General features: G+C 41.2%; 1 protein-coding gene across 2 annotated transcripts in view; it reads right to left on the minus strand.

The window, feature by feature from the left end:
- CNOT10 (CCR4-NOT transcription complex subunit 10) overlaps window positions 1-9,644 on the minus strand; it is a 61,968-nt gene extending 52,324 nt beyond the window's left edge. For both annotated transcript variants that reach the window (XM_045856820.1, XM_045856819.1), the window contains exons 1-2: window positions 9,474-9,644; window positions 960-1,054 (exon numbers count right to left, since the gene is read on the minus strand). In XM_045856820.1, coding sequence (XP_045712776.1) covers window positions 960-1,054; window positions 9,474-9,495 — 117 coding nt within the window. In that variant the 5' untranslated portion in view covers window positions 9,496-9,644. The remainder of the gene's footprint in view (window positions 1-959; window positions 1,055-9,473) is intronic.
- Between the last annotated feature and the right edge of the window lie 1,079 nt (window positions 9,645-10,723).

Genomic DNA, 10,723 nt, shown 5'->3' on the forward strand with positions numbered 1-10,723 from the left:
TATATAATCTGTATATAATCTGCATAGATATAATCTATATATCTATATCTTATAGATATAAGATATGAGCATATTTTATAGATATAACATGTATATATATAAATAACACCCATATATGTTGTAGTCATATTATATATACACACATACATATAAATATATATTGATACATATTGCTAGCAGGGTATAATAGCCAAGGCGATCCAAGGAGGGTAATGTGATTACTCTAAATTTTAATTTGTAGTTAATATACTTTGAATACCCAAGTATCTTGTTCTGCTTGTATGTATGTAACTTGATAATCAAATTAAGTTTTTTTCATACCATTTAATGTCAGAAAAGCCGATATTTTGACAAACTTTTGGGATTTCATTTCAAAGCACATTCAAGAAAAAATTTGAAGAGTAGTGAAATAAAAAGACTGACCCATATACTTACAAATCAAAATTTATTTTTTTATTTTCAAATATTTTATTTACTTATTTTTAGAGAGAGAGGAAGGGAGGGAGAAAAAGAAGGAGAGAAACGTCAATGTGCAAGAGAAACATCCATCAGTTGCCTCTCGCACGTCTCCAACTGGGACCCAGCCACAATCCAGGAATGTGCCCCAACCGGGAATTGAACCTACGACCTTACAGTTCGCAGGCCAGCACTCAATCCACTGAGCCACTCCAGCCAGGGCACAAATCTAAATTTCAAAGACTTAAAAAACAACACTGTGCGTGTTAAAGTGTATTTATGAAAACACAAAAAACTTGAGAATGGCTCAATTTCCTCCTTTTCCTTTCACCATAGTTAAACTCCAAAATGTTTTTATTGTAAAATTATACCTAGTTTCTAAACACAACTCTTGAATTGGTACAAGAAAAAAAAATATATAAGTTAAAAAATTCACTGTGAAACAATTCAATTCATACTTGACAGATCCTTGAATGGAGCAGATTAAGAGAAACATTTCTTACCGTGAAAGCTTGGAAGGCATTGGTGGACAGCTCCTTCTCCTGGTCGGTGATTCCAGAGGGCTGACCTGTCCCTTCATGTTTCTCTGCTCCCTGATCTGCAAATAGACATGGTTTATGGTTCTTCAGAAATGACAATTATGCAGTGATGTGTCCCTAGTTTTCTTCTTAGTTGTCTTTTTCCTCATGGAGTTGCCAAAGTTAAAGCTCTCTCCACCACAATGGCTAATGTTATGAGTAAGAAGACATTCCTCCAAAAACTTAACAAAGAAATGTTTCCCTCAGCTCTGGCTAAATTCAGTGAAAACCCACCATTACATAAGGATTATAGCTCTGCCCACCATGCATTAGGGCCAAGAATGTTGTGCTCCTTTATTTTTTCTTTAAACTTTATTTTTAGAGAGATGGCGGGAGGGGGAAAGAGAGGGAGAGACACATCGACACGAGAAACAAACATCGATGGGTTGCCTTTCACATGCCTCCCAACTGAGGAGCTGGCCAGCAACCCAGGCATGTGCCCTGACTGGGAATCAAACTGGTGACTTTCAGTTTGCAGGCTGGCACTCAACCCACTGAGCCACACCAGCCAAAGACTTATTTCTCTTATTTCTCAGCCATGTTTCTCTTAATGTTTAAATTTTTATCATGAGCATATAGTATTACTTTTTTAAAAAGTTTTATTTTTAAATGCCTACCTAAAACTAATATAAGGTTTTAGAAGAGAGATAAGGAGTCTAGCAACTGCACGATGTGTAGTGGGGGTTTCTAGATGTAAGAACTCCTTAAAGTAGGTACACTTATGAAGTGGTCATTTTTATAACAACTCGCCAAGGCGTTGACAAATTTAAGCTTCTATTTTCTACCAAAGGCAGGTTGGCTCACGTGGCCACTGCCATCATTATCCTCTAGGAACTACAAAAGTCTCCTAAAATCTTCCAGGAAAGGAGAGAAGCCAACTTTAAGAAATAAATAAGCTGGCAGACCTTGAAATTCCCATTTCTACTGACATTTCAAAGAGCTGAGCTCAGTGAGAGCCTTTTACATGTTAACCAACCATCATTTCATCTACATTCTTTCACATCAAGATAAAACTTAAAAAAACACTTCAGTTGGAATCACTATTTTTATTTCCCTTGTTATCTCTCCCCTTTTCAAGCTTTCTGCAAGGAATGGGTATTATTCGTATAATCAGTTTTTAAAATGTTTTTAAAACAGTCATTTTTTTTTTGTAGCTGCTGACTTCTTACCAGAAAGAGTCTGCACATAATTCCACAATGTGTCTTTATTTGTCCAAAAGTAGTCTCCATTGCCAATTGAAAGGGTATAGGACCGTTCATCCATGAGCTTGACTTTCCTTTTACTGTGGCCCAGCGAACATGGCTGACCTGCTAGGCGTATGGAGCTTTTTGGCGCACAAACCTTGACACTCTTTAAGCCAAAAGGTTTCATTTTGAACCAAGCAATTGCCTTTAGGTTTGAACTAAGTAGAAAAGAAACACACTGCTTTTCCAAAACTGAAAAACAGGCAGTTAACTGAAAGCATAGACACATTCCATTAAAAGAATGTTAATTCAAATCTGACTGGAGGACGATCTTCCACACAAGCTACACTTTTCCAAATATAACTCCACTAATGTTCAAGAAAAGAAATCTTGTTCCAAAGAAAACAGGATTGTTAAGGCCTAAGGACATCTGTTACACTCACAAAATAATATTGATGCCTTTGTGAAGGGAAATTTTAAATAAGGACGCTATTGCAAAGAAAAATAATTCAGGTTTACTGAAGTTACAATACAGCTAAGGCACACACACCTCATGTGTGGTTTTCTATCACTTGAACAAGTATACCTGTCAGTTCAAAACCCTTAATATATTGGTTGATTTTTACACACCTCAGAGAAATAACATGTGGCCAGCAATGCTGCAGACTGAGCACCCTGTCCGGCGCTGCAGAAATGAAGGAGCAGAACATCAAGAACCAAGAATATATCAGCTCACTTTGGGGAAGACAGGCAAGCAGAATACTACCACTGCCAATGAGTATTTTTATTTTCACATTTAAGAGTAGTTTTATGCACAGAGAAAAGACTTACTCCATTTTTCATATTAATACTTGATTTATTAATGTTATAAATTCAAAAAGCCTAGATTTTCCTTAAATTTTTACATGCAACTTAGGTGGCATATTCTATTTGGAGTTTTCATTTGAAAGGGCTGTGATGAATGTTTGATTGTATTTACAAAGTTAAATGCCTTCAAACATAAAATTTTTATTTTAAATAACTTAATACATTCAATTTTAAGTATAACTATTTAATTTAAAAGGGCAAAATTTTCTGAAAACAACTTATAAATCTAAAAAAATAGATTTATGAAAAGTTACACAGGTACTTTTTTTCCCCTAGGCACTCTTTAATGTCAATGCAAACATATAAATGCAGTAAGGTTTCAACTTATAAAATAAATCAACTGTTCACTCCATTATACATTTTAAATTGGAATCATAAGACCAAACATATTACTCTTGATTCTTAAATATTAAAAATGGTTAAAAAAATCAAATGTAAGTCACTACATCAATTCCCTAATCTGAAAACTGGTGAAATGAAAAGGATGAATTAAATTTTTAGCATTTAACATGACTTTTTGGGAAGAATTATAGTTTATCTCCAGTTGATATGGAAGAGCTATTCTTTGTAGAATACCAGCTAATAAATGTAGACACAGTAATAGAGTTACGGAAAGTACCATTCTACAATCCACAATATTACAACTTATTAAGGCTGGCACTCAATCCACTAAGCCACACCAGCCAGGGGGGTTTTATACCGCTTTTATATGTTATACAGGGACACAAACCTTGTGAACCTTCCACTCCCCCCTCAATCTTTAACTTTGGTCGATGCCCCATCTACTCTGGGACACTCATCCCTTTATGATTTGGGTGATGCACAACTCAGGGTGTGAGAGCTGCTGGCTGATCAGCTGCTGAGAAGCCACAGAACCTGGAATACAGGTAAATTTGTCTCCAGGAGGTAAGTTCTGACCAACTGGAAACAAAAAACGGGAGGAAGCTGGCTAGATAAATCATCCCTTCCTTCTCTCACAGGGACTATTCTGACATGTAGCTTCTCCAAGTGGCCTCTATGCTTCTTCCCAGCTCAAGGTGAGACAGTGCCCAGGGATGGAATATATTGCATCTTCCTCTGCCTTCCTTCCTTCTCTCCATCATTTTCACTACCCTGGCCTTGTACCTTCCAAATAAAAAGTTAGCACCTTAATCAGGTTCCGCTCCCCAGAAAACGTGGGCTAAAATATACACCTTACCTCAGTTCATCCTCACAAGCTACAACCCTGTGAGGTAAATACATTAGAAAGTGATTAGGAATACATTTGGAAAATATTAGGACCCCATTTGACAAATCAAGAAACTGAGGCTTAAGCAAGAGGCTTGCTCCCAAAAAGCAAGGCTTTCTGCTTACCTATCATGCTCAGTCAGTCAAAATTCTGCCAATTTTACTCCCTAAATGTTTCTCCCAGCTGCCTCTCCTCCCCATCCTACCGCTACCCTAAAGCACTGCAATACTAGTCGGCCTTTTAAATACCAGGGTCTGAGATGACCTCATTTAACCCTTTATCAACTCCGTGAGGTACACATTATCTTTTCTATTCTACACACAGGAAAGCTGAGACATCAAAAATGTTTCTTAAAATTTGCCCAAGGTACAACCCAAGGTGTTTGGTGTCACAAACACCAAATGGTGCCACTAGACTGAACCTAGGCTGTCTGATTTTAAACCCTGTGCTCCTAACTCTTTATCAATGGTCACCTGGCTCAGTTAAAACATAAATCAGATCACATCATGCCCTTGCTGAACTCTCCCAGGGGCTTTCCATTAGAATGAATTCAAATTGTTTCCATGGCCTACAAGGCCCGACACAAGCTATCCCCTGCCATGCCTCTGACTCCATCTCCCGCCATGTTGCCTTTGCTCGCCATGCTATAATATGTATCAAGTGCTTCCTCTATGCCAACCATTGTTCCAGGTGCTGGAGAGAGAGCATCACTAACACAGACCAACGTCTCTTTCCTCAAGGGCTCTTCTCACTGTTCTGTGAACATTCCCCGTGTGTTGCTCCTCTTACCTGGACCATTCTTTCCCCCCTGGCTTGCTGTTTATCTTTAGGGCCTCTGTTCAAATGTTACCCCTAACTAATATATTCAAAGTAGAAACTTGCTCTCAGTTATCCTCCATCCTCTTACTCATTTTTCTTTTCTGCACAATATTTATCATAACTTGAAGTCATAATTACTTATTTTGTTTAAACGTATGGGCTTCTTTTCTTACCTAATGAAGAACAAGCACACAAGATCCTCCATGAAAAGGGCCCCTGGCTCAGGAGCTCAGAGAGGCAGAGCCTATAGACTAGATCTTGAATGAAGAGTGTGCACACCAGACAGAGAGGAGAAAGCAGGGCATTACCACTCAGCAGCTCAAAAGAACACAATACTTTCCAAAAGAGCCACTTTGGGTGTGAAGAGCTAGATAGGCTGCGATAAACAAGAGCTGGAAATAGTCTGTGAAGAGCCTCATGAACGATATTAGTAGGGAGATTTTGATGCACACAAAAGATGGTACCGTCTCAGAATGTTTATGGGTAGGGGACTGATGCGATCCAATTAATGTTCTAGAAATGAAGTGGACAGGCAGCAGTGAGAAGAATGGACTGGCTGGATAAGAAAGAGACAAACATCCATCGAGAGGCTGCTTAAAGTTAGAGACCCCATTAAGAGATAAAGGCCAGAAGCACAGCACTGGAAATGGGGGTGGAGAGGAGGAATAGAGAAATGCAAGACTGCCACACTGCACACTCATTTACTTAATACAAACCCGACCTTGTTATAAAGGTAGGAACTTTCCTATATCGTGGCCTATAACTTAAACCAATCAAAGAAACAGCCTCTTAATCATTTAAAAAAGTATCCTTCTACTACAGCAATTACATAACTCTTCATAAGTGGGAGTGCCGCTGTAACAGGTCTGGCTCTAGCAGATGGAATAATAGGTCCTCAAAGGCAGGGAGTATGTCGTATCTGTTTCTTCAACATCTAAGACAGCAGCTGGCACTCAATCTTTGTGAAAGAATGAATGAGTAAGTAGAAAAATGCTTTATGACTGTGATAGGACTTAAAAACTAGATGAGCTTTTCTTAAAATATATTTTATTGACTATGCTATTACAGTTGTCCCTCCCTCCCATTCCCTTCCACCCTGCACCCCCTGCCACATTCCCCCCTTTAGTTCATGTCCATGGGTCATACATATAAGTTCTTTGGCTTCTACATTTCCTGCACTATTCTTAACCTCCCCCTGTCTACTTTCTACCTACCATTTATGCTACCTATTCTCTGTACCTTTTCCCCCTCTCTCCCCCTCCCACTCCCCTGTTGATAACCCTCTATGTGATTTCCATTTCTGTGGTTCTGTTCCTGTTCTAGTTGTTTGCTTAGTTTGCTTTTGTTTTTGTTTTAGGTGTGGTTGTTAATAATTGTGAGTCTGCCGTCATTTTACTGTTCATATTTGTTATCTTCTTTTTCTTAGATAAATCCCTCTCACACTTCATATAATAAGGCCTGGGGGATGATGAACTCCTTTAACTTGACATTATCTAAGAAGCACCTTATCTCCCTTCCATTCTAAATGAAAGCTTTGCTGGATAGAGCAATCTGGGATATAGGTCCTTGCCTTTCATGACTTGGAATACTTCTTTCCAGCCCCTTCTTGCCTGTAAGGTCTCTTTTGAGAAATCAGCTGATAATCTTATGGGAACTCCCTTATAGGTAATTGTCTCCTTTTCTCTTGCTGCTTCTAAGGTTCTCTCCTTATTTTTAATCTTGGGTAATGTGATTATGATGTGCCTTGGTATGTTCCTCCTTGGGTCCAGCTTCTTTGGGACTCTCTGAGCTTCCTAGATTTCCTTTGCCAGACTGGGGAAGTTCTCCTTCATTATTGTTCAAATAAGTGTTCAATTTCTTCCTCTTCTCCTTCTGGTACCCATATAATCCGGATGGTGGAACATTTCAAGATGTCTTGGAGGTTCCTAAGCCTCTCATTTTTTTGAATCCTTGTTTCTTCAATTCTTTTCTGTTTCGTTGTTTCTTTCTTCCTTCTGGTCCACTCCATTGATTTGAGTCCATTTCTTTCCCATCACTTTTGGTTCCCTGTACATTTTCCTTTATTCTACTTAGCATAGCCTTCATTTTTTCATCTAACTTGCGACCAAATTCAACCAATTCTGTGAGCATCTTGATGACCAGTGTTTTGAACTGTGCATGTGATAGGTTGGCTATCTCTTCATTGCTTAATTGTATTTTTTCTGGAGCTTTGATCTGTTCTTTCACTTGGGCCATTCTTTTTTCTCAGTGCACCTGTTACATATAAGGGGCGGAGCCTTGGGTGTTCACCAGGGCGGGGCAACCCAGGTCGCTGTGAGGTTGTCTGTGGGGGAGGGGTCTGAGAGGGAACAGTGCTGTTTGCTCTGCTCTCTGCTGGATTTTAGTCACTTCCCTCACCACCCAAAATCAAATTGGGCCCTTCTGGTGCTGATTCCTGGGTGGGTGGGCTTGTGTACATTTTAACACCCTGTAGGTGCTCCAATGAACTCTCCTGTGAGTCTGGGAGTTTCTCCTGCTGCCGCCTCAACCCCCACTGGTGTTTTCAATCATTGGTTTGAGGTTTTATTTCCCCGAGCTGGGGCCCTGGGTTGTGCAGTCCGTCTCGCTCCCCAGGTGTTTCTCCTGGTTTATCTGTGTGCGAACGTAGGACCGCCGGCTCCACCAGCTGCAGCCTTGCTGCAAGTCCTCTCCACCCAGCTGCCAGTCTCCTCCCCTCCTACCAGCCTGGATGAATGTTTCTTCTTCAACTCCTTGGTTGTCGGACTTCCATACAGTTCGATCTTCTGTCAGTTCTTGTTGTTTTTTATTGTTAAATTATTGTTGTTCTTCTTTTGGTTGTGTGAGGAGGCACAGTGTGTCTACCTACGCCTCCATCTTGGTCAGAAGTCTCAAAACTAGATGAACTTTAACCCTAAAAAGGTCATTCTGTGAAGTGGAATGGTATGGGTTAACAGGTATGGTAAAACTGGGAAAAAGAAACACTGTCCTAAATTAAGAAGAAAAATGTTGGTCCCCTTGGTCCAGCCTTGGAAAAGTCATGCTTATTCCCTGCCTGAAACCTTCTCCCCACCCACACATGTTTCCCTCACTCCTTCTTTTCATTCAGCTGTCTGCTCAAATACTACCTCACCAAAGCCCACCCCTAAAATCATAGCACACTCTATGATCCTCACTTTCTAAACCTTTTCTGTTATTCTTTGACAGATTACCGAAGAGATACTCTAATGATTTCATTTACCTGTACCTGTATTAGGATGGGCTCATCCTTTATTTCAAATCAAGTTTATCTGTCAGCTGTGAAGATCAGGACCTACTAAAACCCACAGTGCACTGAGGTTTTCTTTTCCTTTCTTTTAAAAATTAATTTCACTATAAAGTCTAGGGGCCACCTCTAACTCCTCTTAAGTTTCTTCTAACAAAACCTGGATGCCACAGAGATCATTACGTTTTTTTTTTAAAAGATTTTATGTATTTATTCTTAGAGAAGGGAGAAGGAGGGAGAGAAACATGGATGTGTGGCTGCCTCTCACGCGCCCCCTACTGGGGACCTGGCCTGCAAGCCAGGCATGTGCTCGACCAGGAATGGAACCGAGATCCTTTGGTTCGCAAGTGGGGCCTCAATCCACTGAGCCACACCAGCCAGGGCGGGATCATCAATTTCTTACTGGAAACACATGCCGCCACATACTCCCAGAAGTAGGCAGGAAAGAGTTTTATATTCCTTAGTGGAAAAGATTCTAGAAATGGAGCAGTAATTCATAAATAACATCGAGATTAAATTAATCACATGGCAAAGAACTAGGGGAAAACGGTTCTAAATGCAAGATGTTAGAGAGCACAGGGCAGAGTGGCACACTATAATGTCAAGTCTATTTAAACAGTGGTTTCCTGACCAGAGGCAGACTGATGAGGCCAAAACAACACAGGTGAGTGACTGTTAGCCTGAGCCAGGGATCACTGAGGCAGCTCTGAGTTCCGGGGTGATTTTTCCTTGCTCTGCCTTCCCCACTGAAAAGTCGAAACCTGTATGAAATAGCTAAATAAATTTAGGGTTTTTTAGCCTGAGATATTCTGGACGGGGGTGGGGTGGGGTGGGGCAAAGACAGGCAGTAGCGACCTCAAGCTGCAGTTGGGTAAGAAACTCCTGGACCTGGAGCCCAAACACTCACATTGGCGATAGCCGAGGTGGGAGAAGGGGAGCAGAAATGCACGCCCAAGTTAACGTCGCCCTCGAGTTCCCCACACCCTAGTCCCCACTCGGGGGCCCTTCGCCTCCGCGCGCAGGGTCTGCCTACCCCCGCGTGTCCTGCCTTCTCAGCGCGCAGGGCACCGGCGCCTCACCTGCAGGCTTGTCTGAAGCCATCTTCCCGCCTCGGCCTGGGTTCTTCCTTGCAGGTGGCGTGGCCTCGACTCCAGCTGCCCGGCTGGCCCCAGTCCTGGAACTCTAAGGACGAGTCAGTGCTCACCCAGGTTCCTGGCCCCTGAGTTCCGGCCTGGAGAGTGGGCAGGCTGAGGAAGTGACGAAAGCTAGTTCGCGTCGTCTAGCAACAGCAGCGGCATCGCCGCCCAGGAGACGACACTGCATCCTGCCATATACTGCCTCCGCCCCGCGAAGCTCCCAACAACGCTACTTCCGGGGGGCGTTGGCTAGCGTGGGAACTGAGGCTGGCCCCGCCCCACGTTGGCGTCCCCACCCCTGCGGTGTTTGCGCGCGCGCTCTTCTGAGCGCGTGCTGGGTCGACTGGGTGGGAGGCGCGCTCCGCTGCCTTTTGCTTATTCTGGTTAAAATACTTCACTGTCAGCGCTCCAGTCCTTCATCTTATATAAAATCATCATAGCCATACGTATGTGCTAAGCACTGAGCCTTGTACTTTGTGTTACTTTCTCATTGATTTCCCGCGACTCCTTAAGAAAGCACTGTTGTGTTTCCCACTAAAAAACAAAACATTTTATTTTAGAATAGTTTCAGACTCACAGGAAAGTTGCAAAAATGGATACATAGAATTCCTGTATACTCCTCACCTGGTATGCCCTGTTGTGAACATCTTAATTATTAAACTACTTTGGTACACTCTTCACATCCAAGAAAACACTTGGATTGGTATATTTCTATTAACCAAATTCAACAGGTTTTTAAAAAATTTTGCCATTTTCCTACTAAGTTGCCTTTCTATTCCAGGAGTGGGATACCACATTACATTTACTCATCATGTCTTCTTAGGCTATTTTTTTTCTTTTAATTTGTCACTGTTTTTATTGAGGTGTAACTGACATATATTAGTTTCAGGTGTATAACATAATGATTTGATATTTTTATTTATTTCAAACTGATCACTACAATAAATCTAGTTAACATCCTTCACCATACATAATTGTAGTTACAAGTAATTCTTTTCTTGTGATGAGAAAATTTTTTCTTAATATAAAAACTTTTAAGATTTTCTCCCTCAGCAATTTTCAAATACGCACTAGACTTTTGTTAACTATAGTCATCACGTTGTACATTACATCCTCTGACCTGTTTATTTTGTAACTGGAAGTTTGTACCTTTTGCTTCCCTTCACCCAGTTTGCTCCCTCACCTCCCACCCC

The sequence above is a fragment of the Phyllostomus hastatus genome, unplaced genomic scaffold, assembly GCF_019186645.2.
Source record: "Phyllostomus hastatus isolate PE091 unplaced genomic scaffold, TTU_PhHast_1.1 phas_scaffold_129, whole genome shotgun sequence".
In the NCBI taxonomy this organism is placed as follows: domain Eukaryota; kingdom Metazoa; phylum Chordata; class Mammalia; order Chiroptera; family Phyllostomidae; genus Phyllostomus; species Phyllostomus hastatus.